Here is a 19942-nt window from a genome sequence, read left to right as displayed (position 1 = left end):
GACAACCAAATATTCGGTCGTTGCGTTTTCTTATTCTATTTTTGCAAACGACAAGAAGGTGTCACTACCCAATATGCAGAAAAGTCGTTGTTTAAAGCAACGATAGCAACTTTTTTCAGCAGCGTTACGTCTTTTTTCACCTTGAAATACTCAGTGTTGACTACGAGGTCCATTCCGATTTATTAATAGTTGAGCACACAAACAAAAACTAAACTAAGAGATAATTGTTGTGACCGTGTAAATAAGCCTTTTTTTCCAATTAAACTTTCAAAATTATCTCTTGCAGTTCTCTGTCCCTTCTTATTTTTTCTTTTTATTGTTTATTATTTTATGTTATTTTATTTATTTTTTTTTATCTTGTTTGGTGTTTTCTTCGTTGATTCTTTTTACTCTCCAATAACACCAACCATGCCTTGACTTACCAGTTCTAAGAGGTAATTGCAAATGAAATGGCTCGTCGAGGCACCCAACTTTACATCCAGTACCTTTCATAAGCTTTTCTAAATATTCTTTGGATTTTTTTTCCAGCGTATTACCAGACTTTATTACATGAGAGCGAAATGTCAAATATGTGATAATCTGCATAAAGTACAGGACGTTCCCCATGCATGTTATTGTATAGCCGTGGTATACATTTTGTGATATTTTTTCTTTCTCTCACTTTTACTGCATGTTAGAATGTCAATGTTAATTAAATCTTTGTTATACCAACGCTTCATAAGCCTTGCAAACGTCTTTGTTTAGGTAATCTTGTCACATAGTATACAGTGGTATTATCAGGGCAATACTGCATACTACTATTGCTGAGCAGCACAACGTAAAATTTGTCCCTTATTTGATATCTTTTAAATAGTTGAGCTTTACTCAGAAACTAAATTTTTTAGGATAGCCCTTCCAGCTGATAAAATGTTCTTTAGAATGTCTTTTACCTCGGCATTTTAATATCTTGTTAACCTCAAAAAAGCTCTTGTTAAATTTTTTTCGCACTCTGCTCAATTCTTTCTCGTAAAAAAAAAAACCGTTAAAATGTTCATCAGCCAAATATCTAAGAAAATATGCCAGAGGTTGTTGTGGGCAAAAGAAATATAAAATTGAAAAAAACTCTAAGGTCCAACCGCTTTCGGTTAAACTTCAACAAAGACACTCCTCGTCTTACTGATGCGAACTAAACGTTGAACTTTGAATTTTTATAAATATGTCAACCGTAACATTGCTTGAGGTTTTCACGTACTTGTGGAACATTGTGCAATGTCACTTTAGCTACTGCCATCTTTGTCGAAGAATGCTTCGTATAATTTTGCGTCTCTATTGTACTTGAAAAAATGTCTACGAAGCGTAAATTGTGTGTGTGTGTGTGGTAAGTATCACCACATTCGTTCTCTAATAGTTCTTTGAAAACGTTCAGCTATCCCATCATTTATCTGTGGGCAACGTGCTACTCTGTAATCCAATGCATTTTTTCGTAAAACGGATTGCATTCCACAACCTACGAATTTTTTACCTTTATCCGTTCAAAGACACTTTGGTGTACGATCGTTTTTTAGATATTTTTTTCTCAAAAGGTACTTACCCAAGTGTATTTTGCAACGACATCGATGACAATGAGAACATAAGTCTAGCAATCATTGTAAGTTCTTGAAGTTCCTAAGTCCATTAAATCAGCTCCTTACACGTCGTCAAAGTTACGCACGTTATAGCTTCTTCCGGGTAATCAATTTTTTATGGGTCTATGTGAATTATTGGTATCTTGACTTTCTAGCCAACTTATTACGGTTGATCGCAAAGTTTGTTTTTCATAGCACTCGCAAGTTTGTCACCACTAGTGTATGCAGTTGGTCACGCTTCTTTGCAGTAAAGCTTTTGCAAAGTCTTATGCATTTTTTTTTTCTTCTTTTTCTATTCAAAATAAGATCCAATGGCTCTTTTGATGCGAGAAAAAAACTTTTTAGATGTAATTTTGCTGCACGTGCAACATGCTGTTAATAAAGCAGCCATTCAATTTTCTGGCGGTGTTCCTCTGGTAAAAATACATGGGATAGCAGATAAAACCAACACTAGATCGGCTTTTATATGCTCGCACTTCTTCTCCGTATCGTAGGCAAGGTCATGCTGACAACATGCTTCGTGTAAGAGACTCATACCTACATCATCATGTTCTATACGCTTTGATAGCTTCCTTCCAGGGCTGAAAAATTTGTATCCAGGTACATGCACCTCAAGTGGTAGCAAGTCCTTTAAAGTGTTGAGAGAACTGTTTTTCTCGTCCTTTTAAAGTTTTACTTCTGTATCTTTGCCTTGGTCACTTTTCCGCTCAATCGATGCCATGAACGTACATGCAAGTAAATGGATGAATAGTCAAGCTGGCCATTCGGATCACGCTGCTATCATAAAAGCAGCCTTACTGGTAACACAACCCTCCCCCCCCCCAAAGAAGAAGAAGAATAGTCGAGCGGTCACCCATCCGACTACCAATCGCGGCCAACTCTGCTTAATTTTTCAGGTTGATGAGACTGAAACTCTACCGTTACACCATGTTCGTAGTTGGTATACCTACTGCTGCATAATGGAAATCGTACTATGGCTGTAAAATGGGCTAAACTTGGCCTCTGTTACAGCTTAAGGTACTGTCAGGTAAATAATGTCTACCACAAAACACCGTTCGATCTTTTTGAAGTCTTCAAAAAACACAGTTAGAATGACTCTTTTTTCCTATTCATCTTTTTATATGTATACATGTATGTAAAAAAACGTACGTTAAATATTAAATATGTATAATACGACAACTTGCTTTTAAAAACAAAAAAAAATGCTGTATCTCAAAAGGGAAGCAAAATTGGCTAAGAATAACAATTTCTACGGGTTTCCTAAATGGAATCTACATGATCGTGGTGCACAAATAGCAAAAAGTTGGATTATAAACAAACATAACCTTAATTTTTGAATTTTTCAACTGTATCTTAAAAAGAACAAGTCAAAAAAATTTTTTTTTTTTAGTACCGTATGTTTGGAAAATGAATATGTACAATTTTTGTTTCATCGTTCATATTTTACCTATGAATTGATTCATTTTTTGTTTTCTATAATGTTTTATAAGAAAAATTGTCACGTGATCAAAACCTATACTCTTTGTATAAACTTTGAGACCAGTAGAAGTGAGTTAAGCAAGGGTGAATTTCAATATTAAGTTATAAGTTATTATAGAAAACGAATAATATCAAAAATTACAATTTTACAATAAAAAATAGCTATATGTCTATTGTTTTCCTTAATCTCAAGAAGAATATAGTGGATCATTTTACTTTTATGGTAGCCAAAATTAAAAAGAACTTTTATTTGTCAGATACAAAAATTCCAACAAGAGTTTATTGTTCACATATTATGCCATAATAAATGCACGCATATTAATTTTAAAGAACAGGAATTTTTGTCCCACATCATGCGACAAAAGTACCTTCTTTTGGCGTAGTATACTGGAAATTTTTATTTCGTGCTGCATTTCACGACCAACAATTCGTACGTGTATCACATACATCATAGCAAACAGGGAAGTACTTAGAATGCGCAAATCATGACATAAGTAATATATATATGGCATCATATATATATTAAGGTATGTGTGTTTAATGCACCCGCGAGCTTGAATACGTAATAATATTAAAATTTTTACTATTTTAATATATGATTCTTAAAGATTTATTGAGATTAGGTGTACTCTTATTCATTCAGTTTTTATTATACCAAGTCTACTAACATTCAAGTTGGAAGTTCCACTTCTACCCGGGGTCCCGAGACACACACCTGATTTTTTTTTTTTACTTTTTAGTGACATCGTTGATAAAGTAACTTTTTCATCAAGAAAATTGTAACCATTTATAGTAGATATTGGACTTTACATTGGCAATTTTGATTCATCGTCGTCGTTGTCATCGTCGTCGTTGATCAGTAATGTTAATACTCGAGTATTTCTGACACACTATTGCGACATATTTGCCATACGAAGTGCCACTAAAAACTGATCACGCCTCACTAATGTGAATTTTTTTCTGTCCCTGAAGGCATCAGATCGAAAATGTTCTACTGTGGTATGCGAACGCCACCTATGATGGCAGTATGCTTATTGCTTAACTCAAAGTTACCAGTTGCTTGGAATCATCGTTTTATAACTGCAGCTTTTTAAAAAACATTTTCCAAAACGCTTTCGATAACATCGGCATTAGGTTTTTTCTCCTCTTCAAGCTTCTCTTCGTCCTTGCTAACTTAGCCATCAGAGTATTCGTTCTCAGAGTCAAAGTCAGAGAGATCGTTGTTTTATGATACCTTGGATTTTTCTGTTATCCCGTCAAGATTTCGTTTTCTTTCGCTGTCCAATTTTTTAAGATATAAATATTGTTGTAAAATTCGTTGGTATTTCTTCCATATTTTTCTCCTACTGGTATACAGTAAGTTCAAGATGTCGTTGATTTCTGGGTCAAGCTGACTTATCGTTGTACCCGATGTTTGCACAGATTTTAGACCGTTTTTGAGGATTTTGCTTCGCAATTTGTCAACGCTTTCTTGAGGCAGAAGAATCACTTTTTCACGGGCTCCATGTATGTTACAGCATTGGGAAGACCGTTCCCAGGAGCTGACCCAATAAAAGAGGTATGAAACTTCCTCCCTGTTGTGCGATGATTTTTTTCTTCGATGACATATGAATTTTTGTGTTTGGAAGTTTTTTGATAACGCTTGCGTGTCTATACAAATGTTTTTTGTGTGTTCTTAGAGAATGTTTAACGTTCACTCGCAAATGTATTTCATTAGCATCTTATCGGTTTCGCACAACAAGGACCTCTGTTGTTTGATGTTGAGATAATAAAGAGCTCTCAAAATGGTGACGTGTTTTCGACCAAACTGGGAACGTGACTTTGACGCTACTACAACGATACGGTTGAAAATTGGTTTGCCATGTTGCTTTTTTTTATTTGTTTTTTAGCCACGTATACATGCAGATACTCGTCATCTGGGAAAATACAAGTAAGAAATAAATAATTGTCTGCTGTATTTTTCTTGGGATCCAAGAAAAGGTAAACAAATGGCCTCAAAGCAGCGGTCCAATCCGAGCTTTTGCAAGACCGATAATTTTTTGGACATACTTTTCTCGAAAGATGTTGTATTTGTGCGGGATTTAGTAAATTTCGAAAGATGACAATGTATTGCAAGTTTAACGATATATCGTTCTGACCCTTACCTTAATGAAATATCTTTTGCAAAATAAAGATTACGCTTATATTCTTATGATAACTATGTGTAGTAAATCAGCTGACGATACCGGCACTACTAGATGATTTGCATATCAAATTGCTATTTTTTGGTAATCTCTTGTAAACTCAGTATTTCTCCTGAGACCACGGTAACCAGACTGCCACCCACCGTAACAAAAAGGAGCCACTCGAAGCGAGTATCTTTCATACGGTCAATGCATTGTAAAAACAGTCTGATAAACACAGTATTGCCACAACCTGTAGGTTCACTCACTGTACACGTCATGGGTGTTACCATCGCGTATCTATAATACCAAACAAAGCTCGATCGAAAAGCTTATCGACCGTGGTAGGGGCTTCCAAGACCTCAAGATCTTTTAAGAGACTAGCACGAAGGTAGCTCGCACGGCTTATCAGCTTGTTTCGTCAGGTTCAACCACCAATCAAGCTCTTTTGGCCGCCATTGCTACCACTGCTGCAATCGCCGTCACTTATGAATAGCTCGCGCGACCAATCGGCTTATAACGTCATGTTGCTTAAAGCACCAACATGGAACGAGTTTTATCAAACATTCGTCACAACAGTTTTAAGAATGCGCTGATACGAGTACAAAGTGATCCAATACTTTACTACATAAGGATGATTTTTTCCTTCATGGTTTAGGGCTCGTAGTAAAGTATGTGCTGATGTCATCTCCCTTGGAATATATATTGTCTTTTATTTAACATCCATCGCAACAGCGACGTAAGTCTGAGGTAATTAATTACATTCTCAACTTTTATGAATGAGTAAAGTATTAGTCCTGAAAACGACAAATTTTTTGAATTGCATCAACTTTCTTTTATGACTTTGTATCCTTTTTTCGGACTGGGAAAAATATTTTAGGAAACCTATTTTTTATTTTCCTTCCATACGATTTTTCTATAAGTGGTTTTCAACAATCATAATCATTTTTGTTCCTAGAGCGGGCCGATGTAGCATTTGATTTGCTATGTTTCAGATTTTTCTTGTCGTTTACTTATTGATCTCTGGCTTTGTAAAGGGAAATGATCGAACCAACAGCTTTGTCGTACCTTGACCAAGTGAGTTTTTTCTGCGAGATCATGCTTAAAACCATACGGATAATTCGTGGTTATTATGTCAAAATATATTTTACTATAGACTGGTTGACATGCTTTTATTTCTGGTTGAGTCACTACATTGTGTAAAATTGTGCAACGAATGGAAAGTGGACATTTACATCGATTTCTGCACTTGTTTGTAATTCCATTAATCTTTTCAAGAACGTCACCACCTTAGTCTTTGCCAAATTTTCATGTAATTAAATTTACCCAATAAAGGATTGAGTCACAATGTTGTAACGGATCTTGAGCCAGCATTAGGTATTATTTAATTTTTGTCAAGATTTTTTCCTTTAGTTCTACGAATTTCATTGATATAGGACTCCTCTTGCTCATAAGATGGAAAGGTAAGTGAGTACCTCAAAACTAGTATTTTTTGCTTAAAATCTTTGTTGATATAATGTCCAAATAGTCCATCTTTGTCCGTTTCTTGATTATACTGTGTTACCTGATACTTATGTATTTTATAAGCATTTTTAACGATATAACCTTTTTGAACAGCTCCCTTGACTTTCCCAGATATCATCTACCTTGAAAAATACAGTCTCCTTTATAGTCGTGGGTACAGTGCTCTTGAAGCATAGTTTTGCAATACCTACGACACAAAGGACAAATGATCTTACCATGCATTTTCACCTATAATACAGGATGATACGAATTTTTAGGTGGTATCACATCACACATAATTAAACCGTTAACTTGAGAGATATCATTATTGTCACCTGCTATTTTGTCACATGTCACTTTATTAGAGCATAACTTTATAACTTTAGATGAGCAACAGTAAGTATACCTGGTTTAAAAATATATGGATATAAACAGCACACGCCAACGTATTCAGTTTTTTCTCCATCCTGATCACCATACATTTTTATAGTATTTGCTGTTCGATCACCGAAAAATGCATTACATGGATTCAATGGTTTTCTACTCCAATAATTTTCATTTTCTCGAATAAAATTTCAAAGTTCTTGGTTTTCACGTATTTCTCGGTTAAAGTCGCATTCTCATTTTTCTATCAACTCATAATTTGATGTTTTTTTTTTTAATTGTGCAAGTTTTTTCATATCTATCATCCATTGTATCTGTCGTCGTCGAAATAGTATCTTAGTTTATTTGGTATCACCGTGGGCAGCCGTGCCCAAAGCCACTTTGGAATTTTAATATGATTCTGCAATGGTATTTCAGATTGATTGTTTGCCATTCTGTAGCTTTGTCGTCATATTATACCAGTTTGATTTTAGAAATTTTCTTCTATACACACGCATGCTGGTCAAAGTGATCGTTGTGCGTTTTCCAAAAGGGTCCACCTGGAGCTTTTCGAAGGTTTTTCGAAAAGCTAAGCAAGTTTATCTTTGAATTTTACCGTCTTCGTTACAGTATTCTTTAATTACATTTTTAACGTCAAATATATAATTATTTTTTACTTGTTTGTTGTACCATTTTTAAAACTAATCTTGATCTTTCGTATGAATACTTTTGGGTTAATATACGTTGAGTGACAGTAGATGACCTATGTACGATTGATTTTCGGTTTTGTTAAAAAAATGTGGTAAAATACCTTTTTTAATTTTCGATGTACCGTACAACTTGGGTAAGCCACTTAAAGGCGTATAAAAGTAATTAAGGCTCTCTATAAATTTTATTTTTGTAAATTCTATCAATATTATTTCTGATCCGTAAGCAGCCGTCAAAACTAAAGATAAGACTTACGAAATGGTAGTTTTCCTACGAGTTTGAAAAGTCTCTGTTTACGAACCGAGAGGTTTGCAGCCCGAGCCGAAGGCGAGGGACGTAACGAGGTTCGTAAAGGAGACTTTTCAAACGAGTTCCGGAAAACTGCTTTTTCGCCCGAGGAAGTACCAGCCTCCCAAAACCACCCGAGGGCGGAAAAAAAAATTTTCGTGAAAATAAGTGCAAAGTTAGTGGTGTAATTTATTGGAAAAAAAAAATGCAGTGAAAACATTAACGACTGTATATTCTTCAGCTGTATTATGACATATTAGTATATACAGCAGCTGTAAATGAGGTTAACGCATCCTAATCAATTAAACCTCTGGTCTTGATTATAATGGGGTGGATGCTCTCTCTCTCTCTTTCTCTCTCTCTCTCTCTCTCTGAGTTTCCAAGATTTCGTACATGTATCTCTGTCGGTGACAAGATTTTTCGTACTCTCCCCTACCCACTTCACAAATACTTACATGCAACACTTTGGCTCCATCAGAGCAAACACCTACCCCCGTGGTGGGGGCTTGTTTTGATGGGGCAAAAGTGTTGCAATAACTACTATAATAAATTATAATCGGTGCTTGTTGTCCATAGTTAGGTAAAAGTCACACTCTGTTTCATATTTAAATATTTTTAAGGGCCCTTCAAATCAAAAAAACTTGTAGTAACAAAAAATTTTCAGTAGCCTTGAAACAAAAAATACTTATGTAAATAGTTTTCAGAAAATGATCGAGTCTTGCTCATTAGTTAATTGCATCGTTTATAGCAACAATAACTTCTATACTCTTCTAAAAGTAAGTGAAATATCTGGTCTTCGTATAGTAGATAGAGCTTAGTTGCATTATGATTTAGAAGCTTGAATGTCCTGATAAATTATTCAAGTGATAAAAACTTGTAATTTTTGAAAAGTAAGGATAAAATTCTTTTTAGTTTGGCTAATAGCACTTTCATTTTAGTGCCGTATTAGAATCATTACGTTAATAGGAAAACCAGACTGAGTTCTAAAAGTTAAGCTTATTACTGATTGGTTGATTAAATGAGTTTTAATATGTCTTATGTCATAATCAAATTACTAATAAGGAATAAGCTTGACTTTTGGAACACATGCAGCTAGTTTTGAATTTGTTGACATGTTAATTTAAATTTTTTTAAAATTAATATACGGAAAATGGTGCAGTGAAACAGTCTGAAAACTTTTTCGAGCTATTTTTATGGTATAATTTTATGGTATATATAATTAATATACGTTTAAAGTATTGACAGAAACTATCAGAAAATCCTATGTGTAGTAAATGTGCTTAAGCCCCATAATTCTGCATACTATATTTAATTTTAAATGAAAAAACTAATGCGTTTAGTTATGTATCAGTTGATTTTGATGACCTAGTATTAGTTTTACCTCGCTTATTATGACTATTGTCCAAAAAATGCTAACAACTTACACTGCCATACCCTTAAAATTTCAACAACCACTGAAGTACCATTGTAAAAGAATCAACAACCTTTTAAGTCAAGTGTACTATTTCGAAAAAGTGGTAGCAGATGCAAACCGTTCAAGCAATTTTATCATAACTCACTTAATATATTGTTACAAGAAAAAATTATATTTTTTTCTACTTTGTCCCCAACCCATCTCATTTATTTCAACTGATTTAAAATACATCAGAGTTTTGAGGTAAACGCACTTGAGAAAAAAGGTTAGCAGCTCCAAAGCTGGGAAGTAGAAAATTTTATTTATTAATTAATTTTATTCTTCAGCTAACTAAGTTACTTTAATAATAATTTTTTTATCTTATGCATATCATGGAATATAGTTAAAAAAACGATTTTTTTTTTGAGATGAGGAGCTTATATTGTGAGTAAAACAATGAATTTAGAATTTATTAAACTTCAAACCCTGTGTCATTTAATTAGAGTGTTTTAAAGTTCCGAGTTATGGAGCATGAATACTTAAGGTAAAGGGTAGGGAGCTTAAGATCTTTAGAGTGGAAAATTGAATTTGGTAATGGGTTCTTATTAACAAGCTAACAGAGTTATTTTATTTCTTAATTTTTTTTCAATCTACGTGAGTAATTTAAATTTTTTACAAATCATTATCTTTATTTAAGATAAGAAGCTCTTTTGTTAAGAACAAACAAATAAAATAAAAAACTTATTAAACTCCGCACTCTTTCCTTATTAACAAAGAAATGAAACTACCTACTTTTTATATTTCACACCCTGCTTCATTTGGCTTAACTGCTGTAGATTACAGAGTTGTAGGGTTGAAGTACTTGGGTTGAAGGCTTAGGTTTAGTTTATTTAAATAACTTTTAAGTTTATTAATATTAAAACGCTTAAATTTTCTGCTCCCCTGGTGTCCCATTTGGTCACGCTGTGCTTAACTACATCTTTTAATGCACATGAGTGCTACTTTCTCTTGACTTTCGTACTTGCATTCCACAGTCCATGTTTTTCACTGCCTTTTCATTCTCACGGGCGGACACTTTAAGCATTAAATTAGCTAGTTTTACCTGCTTCTTAACTTCCTATACGCAGATATAGAATTTTCACTCCAAATATTATGTCACGCTTTATTTATTCCAACAAATGGACACTTTGTTGTTCATTTGCATTATATTAATTTTTGTGTCATCAATTTAAAAATATAACTTCTGCTCTTTCTTTCTCTCTCTTTTCTAGCCTGTTTTACATGAGAGAAAGTATGCGTGTAAGTTTATTTTACGTAACGTGTGATGTTTGGTTATGGTTTTTACTTAAATTTTCCAAGAATACATTACAGAGATCTGTACACGATCCTATATAGCCTAATTTTTTAATCTTATGCAAATGTACATATTCGTAGAAAATGACATAAAAAAGCGATTGTCCGTAGAATATCCTACATAAATATACGGCCGCTACTGTTCGTACATAATTTTACGAAAAATGTACGAACGCTTACGTCCATACGAAATTCTGTAAAAACATACCAATATTTGCGTCCGTACTGAAATCTACGGCAACGTTCAGTCATTTGTTCTGTAGGAAATCCTATTTAAATGTTCGGGCGTGTATGTCTATACGAAATACCACAAAAACCCACACCCTAATGAAGATGTCAAAAAATGACGGAAAATAACAAAAAAATCCATCTTGTAGCTGTTGGTAATAATTTTTCACGTAAAATATACATGCAGTATGTCTGAATAGATACCGTTGCCATAAATACTGAAAGTAGAGTCTTTCATTGTGAGAATCCTAAATTTTAGTTAGAGAAGATTTGACTTGTGCAGATCCACGAAGTAAGATTATGGTTATATCATATTCTGTAACTAAGTAGGAGATTTCTTTCGATTTCTACATGCATCAGTATAATTTCACACAAATTATGCATAGAATGTAGTTTTATACATAGTTTGGTAAGAATTTTAACAAAAAAGCTCAGCACAATGAGACCGTTACACTAACAGATAAACCAAAGTGAATTTAATGTAGCTGATTTATGATCTTGTAATTTAGTATTAAGTTAAATATAAATACGTAATAAATAACTAATAATCGTTCGTTCGAATGAACTCTATCGATTTTCCACTTGCATGTGGAGGGGTGGTAAGGGTACCTAAAAAATTGTATGAGAGACTGTTGGGGGTCGGAGCAAAAAATTTTGAGTTATACAATTGGAGACAATTAATTAATTTATTTCTGACTTTGTGGGGGTTAGTAAGGGGTGGTGATTCAGAAGTGATGGAGGACTGAGAGGGGTCGTGTGGAGTATCACAATAACAATTGTATAACAAGCAAGAAAATGAATATGTACATTATTGTACTCTGCAAATATCTACATCGTGTCTCATCATCCTCTGCTCAGACACAGTTTTTTTTGGGCACAATATTGCTTTCTCTCTCTTCCTTTTTTTTTATCTCTATTCCTCTAGGGTCATTACCTGTTACTGTGTATGTACTAAGCATTCAGCCTTTATTTTAATTTTAACCTATTTTTGTTTAATAGTATGAATGTCTGTATTTTTAACAGTACGTACCATAGAGAAATTTGAAATAAAGACTTAAGAATGCATAAGGTTTTATTAGAATTATTTTCTCTCATAAAAAAATGTTATATTGCTTCAGAATTATGTGATGAAATTTTCAAAGCATTTTAAATAAAATTTTTCTTTCATTGTCTTTTACAGGAACTTATAAGAAAACGAATTCTGAAACTTATCTTAACATTGGATTCAATAGTCAGAAAACAAAGCACTTAGATATCAGTATTGGATATTTAAAGAAGAAATTGAGATTTGGATACGGTTACTCTCCAAAACTTTATTTGGGAATCAACAATGAGAGAATTGTCAATTTCTCAGGTGAGCAGATAAAATTTTTCATTACTGGGAAAAAAGATTTACCGTTTGGATTGGGGTACTTGGTTCATTTTTTTTTTGTGGAAAAATTAATGTACATTCTGTGTCTTACACTTTTTGTGTACTGATTTTTTGAAAGAAAAATTTTAAATTTTTTTGTTAAAAAAAATGAACGTAAGTTACCTACTGGTTAAAATTTAAGAACTTGTACATATTCAGATGATGAAAGGAGGGTTTATTTTAAATGAGACATTTCTAAAAGTAGTTAAATACTATTAATTTGATTCAATTGACAGCACCTATAATTACTTTTCAAATTTTGTATATTGTTAAACAAGCTTATCTTAATTTACAAAGATATGACAATGAAGCGATGTAATTATGAAATATAGTATACTATCATTAATAATAACTATCGTTTATCCTACGCTAGAAAAAAATCTGCTAGTTTTTTGAGCTAACGTTAAATTTTTAACTTTTACTATCTACTGCAGGATAAAACAGTAAACAACCTCTACGTACAGAAAGATGCAAAACTACACTTTTTTAGTTGTTAAATATATAAATTCACTTTTTTAACAAAAAAGCCAAACAGCAAGGACAATCTATGTGCAGAAAAGTAACTAGCCCTTTAAGTTTTTCCAGCCATACTTTTTGCAGCCAGACTTTTCATGCCTTGACATTAGCCATTTAAAAAGGTAACTATTACGAAAAGTGAGATTATTATAGCTCATCGCAATATGATAACTGGTATAGTTAGGTCATACGCAATGTATCAATTGTTTAAGGAATTGCTTAAGAAATTTTACAAAATGTAGAAGTTTCAAAAATCTGATGAATAAAGTGCTGTTAAAAGACACTTGTATAGATAGACTACCATTATCTACATTTGATAAGTTCCTTACTAAGTAAAATAAATGCATTTTATTCTTGAATAAACCAATCATTTTTTTTCACCAACATACACTATACTATATACAAATTTTAAAAGCAACATTATGGTCCAGAAATCACAAGCCTTACTACATTGACTCAAATACATACATGGTTGCAACAACTTTTCACTGAAAAGATATGTAGTGAAACAATTATTTTTGTAGACTGTACAAGTAGACCATACGCTTCTGATCTTTCTCTGAAGACTCACTCAAACATGTGGTTAGTTTAAAAATATTTTTCAATTACTTAAAACTATTTAAATTCTGAGTAATTTTTTTTTTGTATAAAAGTTTTGAGCCACCCTGTGCTACGTATTAGGGCACTCCATGGCTTTATTACACAAGGTAAGATTTATAAGCTTTACTTGCTTACTTTTTCTACCATCATTCTTAAACATAATTACACATGGAGGTAAGAAAAGTGACCAGCCAACCTAAGACTTGTAAGAGAGAAAAAGCTTGTAATAGCATGTTGCTCTTATTTCGTCTCACGATCGGCGCATACAGTAATTTCATTATTTATATGTTCTCTTTAACTTTCGGTACCAGTAAAATTTTTACACATTATCTTCTAGAAGTAACTATTTAGTTGATGGTTGCTACAACTACAACTAATTTTTTCTCTTGGAAGAATCAACATTAAAATGACAATCACTTTAGCAGTAGCAAAGTGTTTTTTCACGGACGTTAGCTTTGTCAGCCAAGCCAGCGCTCGTATGTTGGCACACTGGCGTACAGAAAATCATAGAAGTTATTGTGACACAGTAGCCTGTCACAACAAATCCCCATCACCTGGTGAGAGTTTCTGAACGGAGCCACTTTACCACCATATACTTTATGTGGAAGGGTGCATTCCCTCCTCCTACGCCTAAACTGGAGAGTCTTTCCAGGCAGGCCACCGTACATTCCCCCTCCTCACATATTCTCACAAGTCCGTTGCTATGATTGCCTGAACCCTCTTTGTGTCTGGGTTTCATTATATTGATTGTTAATAATCGAGAATACCAAAAGGGCATTCATCCTTTTTCTTTTGTTTTATATTTCAATTTGCATTAATAAAAGAAAAAGAGTAAGTTTACGGATAAATAACAGCAAGATTAATATGCTTCTTTTATTTATTTCTATAATTCATAGCATTAACAAGGGTATCTACATAAAAAGATGCAATATTTTACACAATATTACACATAGGATCTTTTATCAAAGTCTCCTATTTTACAATGTCATGTGCTACAATTTTTTCGTACATACTTTGCACATCGTTATCATTCAAATCACTAAAAAAATTTCTAACAACGTTTAGTGTGTAGTAATCGATTTGTGCTTCTTGCACACTACTGTCTTCTTTGCAAATACAATCTACAAATTCCTGCGCTATAATAGGCATACAATCTGATATTTCGCTGAAAGTGTGTAAGCTACAATCGACGCAATGAACAATAAATTTGTGTAAATGATCAGCTGTTACTTTTTTCAATACCAAACTTGGATGATACTTTCTTGCAGCTCTCTTGTCTTCACTTTGTCGTCTCATTTTTTTCAATCTGATTAGTTTTTTCCTTGTAGCTCATCGTAAATTTTAAGGACCAGTTGGACCCGTAAATTTTGATATCTTACAAGTTACTTTCATCTACCATAAGTATTTTTTAATGGAGTAGAAGGCTAATTTATACTCACTTTAAATAAAAACTGTAAAAGGAATTTCCTCAAAATCTATACCCAGTAGACGAACAATAGGTTCCCAATCGTTGTCAAATAATTTTTCGTATTTAAGCAGAACGATCATTTTCTTATCAAGTGATTTAATACGTAAGGCTTGTAAATAATTTGAGGGAGTGATAATTATTGATGCTGCTTTGAGGCTGACAGATCTAAAACTTTTCTCTTTAAGACTTTTCCTTTCATAGCCTCAATTGTCTCCTAGTTACAATGTATTAACTGTCAGATGATTGAAAGACTGATAGTTGCTATTTGTTAGAGTAGAAATGTATGCTACTCATTATTCGAAAGAGTGGGAGTATTAAAATCGCTTGGAGGTGGTAAATCACGTTTGAGTTTGTTAAAACTGCATCACCAACTCTTTTAGATGGTATTATCTAAAATGCAACTATGAACGCCAAAGGACAGAAATGCTGACTGTGACTTTTTTTACAAAATATTCAGAGGTAGGCTTATGAGATGATGACATTTTTATTTCTAAGAATTCATATGAGTCCGTAGCTACATTATTTGGAATACGCAGACCACATATTAGAAGCTCAAAATTACAGTGATACATAACAAAAGCTTAGAGTTAAATTTCATACGAACGACATTTTACTGTTACTACTTCAGAAGCATTTAATAAGACATCCCCCGCTTCCTGATACATGGTTTATATTTCTTTTGTTACATCTTAAAAAAATAAAACGTCTCCCGATTTCATCATTTTTTTCAAATTATCAGAATTTTTGAAACCTAATCTACGACTTATGTAAAACAGAAACATTAAACGAAATTGACAGTATACATTTGAGTACAAGCTTTGGAGCTGTTGAACATTTCAACACAGTTTCTTACAATTTCTTTGTAAGCAGTTAATGTGACTCGGTATATGGGAGATTCTGTTGGTATGTAAATGTTTAAATTACGTAAAAACGTATTGAAAATGTAAGACTTTTTTTGAAAAAACTCTCCAACTCATTTATTGACTCCTTAAAAAGATAAATAAAAAAAAAAAGTCAAAATGTCACTTCCGTACCCTGTCCCGATCTGAATTTCACACCTGAAAGCTCCTACTTCAAAAGAAAAGAACTTTTTCTGCCATATTCTCGTACATACATTATCAAGTATAGAAGTTGTATGCCATAATAACATTTATTTTTAATGTTTAAGCAAGAGTTTTAATCAAATTTCAAATGTCCCACGATCGAAACTAAAATTTCAGTTATAGCGGAAATTACTTTGAAAAGAATACTGCTGTACTTTAAAACACCTTCTCGAAGTCAGTTTCTTAGTCTCGCTTTATGGCAAGGTAAATGCACGCAGCAAAACTGTCAAAAGTTCTAATCTCTTTGATTGCTACACATATTGACTTTCAGTTTTCGTGAATTATCGAATCTCATTTTCAGCTATTATTTTGCTTCTCTTTAGACAGCTAGAACTTTTGAACAGGGGCACCAAATAAAACCAAAAATATTCAATCAATAGGGTTTGATTCTAACTTTAATTTCGTTTAGGTTATAACACTTTTACTATGCAAACAACTTTGTTACACCCAACAAATGATGTTCACAAAGTGCCTACTTTCATTTTAAAACATTAGTTACAGCACATCGATATTCTCGATAATCTGGATTTAATGCGTGGTGTATGCAATACTCATCTGCTGATAAGGCTTTTAAAAGTCGACAAACAATCTCGTATTCCAAATTTATTACTTCACAATTTGTGATTTTGTGAAAATCACACTTCTTTCTATAACCTGTGACGTAAATTTTGCGCGAATATCGTCCAATATCATTCAAAATTTTTTAAATTAATTTCAAAGGTCCTTTACCCTTATGGAAATTAAATCCATAATACCGTCAGGACAACCAAATATTTTATCATCGCGTCTTCTTACTCAATTTTTGCAAGTGACATGAAGGCATTACTACCCAATAAGCAGAAAAGTCGTTTTTTAAAGCAACGATGGTAATTTTTTTGACAGCGTTACGTCTTTTTTCACCTTAAAATACTCAATGATGACTACGAGGTCCATTGCGATTTATTAATAGTTGAGCGCATCAATAAAAATTAAACTAAGAGATAATTGTTGTGACCATGTAAATAAGCCGTTTTTTTTAATTGAACTTCCAAAATTGTCTCTTGCAGTTCTCTGTCCCTTTTTATTTTTTCTTTTTACTGTTATTTATTTAATGTTATTTTATTTTTTTTCTTATCTTGTTTGAGCGTTTTCTTCGTTGATTCTTTTTACTCTCCAATAACACAAACCATGCCTTAACTTACCAGTTCTGAGAGGTAACTGCAAATGAAATGGCTCGTTAAGGCATCCAACCTTACATCCAGTACCTTCCATAAGCTTTTCTAAATATTCTTTTGATTTTTTCTTCAGCGTATTACCGTGTTGTTAGGAGATAGTGCAGGTACATAATTGAGAAGTACATTGATTTGATTAAACAACGGATGCACAAAATTATTTATTGGCCCCACCTATGTGATTTTAGACGATACGTCAGCATTCAATTCTTCATCTTTATTGATGGCCAACCTAATACGAAGACTGAGCGTCCATTGTGCCAGATCAACGTATTTATCTCCATTATCTAGTACGAAAAATTGCATCGGTAAATCTTCCGTGAGCAATAATTGTGACTTGTATTAAATCTTGTAGGTCCCGTGATAGTTATCTTAGTCGGTACAGTATCTAATAAAAAAAGCTTAAACTTTAAGCACTCACACGAGTGACTGTATTAATAAGTTATTTTATAAAATTTAACTTTAAAAAATATCTCTTGCACTTCTTTGTCCCTTTTTTTTTTATTAATTTTTTTTTTTTAATCTTGCTTCCCCATTTTGTTTATTTATTCTTTTTACTATTACACCAACCACACCCTGACTAAGCAGTTCTACAAAGCATTCGTAACTGATATGGTTTGTCGAGTCAACCAACTTTTTATCCCGTACCTTCCATAAGCTTTTCCAAATATTTCTTGGCTTTTCTCTTCAGCGTATTACCAGACTTTATCACACGAGTATAAAATGTCTCTTAGACAAGTATGTTTCTAGTGGTGATGTCAGACATAATGTTTATACTTGAACAAACAGCTTCTTTACCAACAGGTTTGGCACCTCGTTTGATACGTGGTAAATTTCGTCGAAATACTACGGCAAGAAGCGATCTAGTGTCTTTGTGTCATCGTAAATACAGGATCCCAATGTAAATGCATCCAACACCTCCTCCACTATATTCATGAATTATGGTCGGACTTTCTCTCCCACCACTTTGTGCGATAAAGTAATCTTAGTAATGATCCATGATTTTCAATTGATTTTTTTATAGCTAAGCGTTACCATCAGGGTTCCACAGTCAAATGTTATAAGAGAACCAATCAGGTCCCTTATATCGATATTAATGTTGTGAAGTGAGTTAAAGAGTAATGGTATACACATGGGTGGTAAGAAGATTCTATTTTTGACACAGCCATACGCGCAACCTTAAAGGTCTTACTACATCAGCCGCAACAAGCGCAATTCAACGTCTCCTATAACTTATGGTTCACAGATGCCACTGTAAATTATAAGCATCAACGGTAAGGCATTGACGAGATTTGCTACATCAACTGATTTACTACGTCCAAGTTTAAAATCAACAATTGTTTGGTGTGTTTTGCTTGAGATCCAAGAAAATACAACCAAGTGGTCGGGAAGTAGCATCCCAATACGCTACTTTTAAGAACCGAGAATTGTCCAGACACACTTGTTTCAAAAGATGTTGTTTTTTTGCGCGATCTCGTTAATTTTTTAACATGACAATGTATTGCGAGCTTAGCGATATATCGCACTGACCTTTACATTGGTGAAATATATTTTGTAACATAAAGATAACGTTTAAATTGTCATGATGACTGCCTTTAGAAAATCAGTTGACGATACCCCACTACCATATGATTTGCGCATAAGATCGTTTATAATGACTAGTTTTGGTCTATAATCACTTACCCAATTACTGTTTTGTAGTTATTTTATGTGGAACTCAGTGTGACTCCTGAAATCTCGGTAACGAGACTCCCGCTTACTGTCACAAAAAGTGATCCACTTGAACCGAGCATCACTTATACGGTCAATGTGTTGCAAAAATCGTCTGACGAATATGGTTTTGCCACAACTAGTAGGTCCATTTAGTGTGCACGTCCACAGGTATTGCTATGAAACATCCATACTGTCAATCTAAACTCTGTCAAAAAGCTGAGTGACTACGTGTAAGGCCTCCACGCATGGTTCGCAGGAGTGCGAGCGCGTTTGAAATGCTAGAGCAACAGCAGTTCAACCACCAATGGAGCTCTTTTTTCTGCAACCACCACCACTGCCGCCGTCACTGCTCAATTTACAGCTAGGGTTGCTTCGTGAGTAAATTTTTTTAAAAGTTTTGTAACAACAGTAACTCGTGTAACCACCCGTGAAACAATTCAGTTTTTTATGGTCAAATATTGTGCTGATGTGGATTTTCTTAAAATATATTTTATAAAACAATAAACTAAATCTATCTCTTTTAATGTTTGTGCTAAAAATAATTAGAAAATGTTAACCATAACGGTTTCAAGAATGTGCTTACAGGTAGAAATGAGATACATTTATATAACTGAAATCGCAGAACATTCTCACTTGAAATTCTCTACTCATAATGAGTCATGTATTAAACCTGAAAAGGGATTTTTTTTGCTGTTATTTATTTTTCATAAATTCTATCCAGTTTTTTTTGGTCGAAGGAAATATTTTGAGGATAATAATTTCATTTTTTTTTTTCATACGTTTCTTATAAAAGTGAAATTTGACAATCATCATCGCTCTTTCAATGAGTTGTGATATAG

The 19942-nt window shown here is 33.4% G+C and overlaps 1 protein-coding gene across 1 annotated transcript in view; it reads left to right on the top strand.

Annotated features, from left to right (window-relative positions):
* Apoltp (Apolipoprotein lipid transfer particle) overlaps nucleotides 1-19942 on the top strand; it is a 2496658-nt gene that overhangs the window by 666095 nt on the left and 1810621 nt on the right. Inside the window, exon 10 of the mRNA XM_089596186.1 lies at nucleotides 12262-12435. Within this exon, the coding sequence (XP_089452312.1) occupies nucleotides 12262-12435 (174 nt within the window). The remainder of the gene's footprint in view (nucleotides 1-12261; nucleotides 12436-19942) is intronic.

The sequence above is a fragment of the Copidosoma floridanum genome, unplaced genomic scaffold (assembly GCF_036245765.1).
Source record: "Copidosoma floridanum isolate Cflo_tuat_1 unplaced genomic scaffold, Cflo_Japanese_pri ptg000004l, whole genome shotgun sequence".
Taxonomy (NCBI): Eukaryota; Metazoa; Arthropoda; class Insecta; order Hymenoptera; family Encyrtidae; genus Copidosoma; species Copidosoma floridanum.
This window is presented reverse-complemented; position numbering and strand designations above follow the sequence as displayed.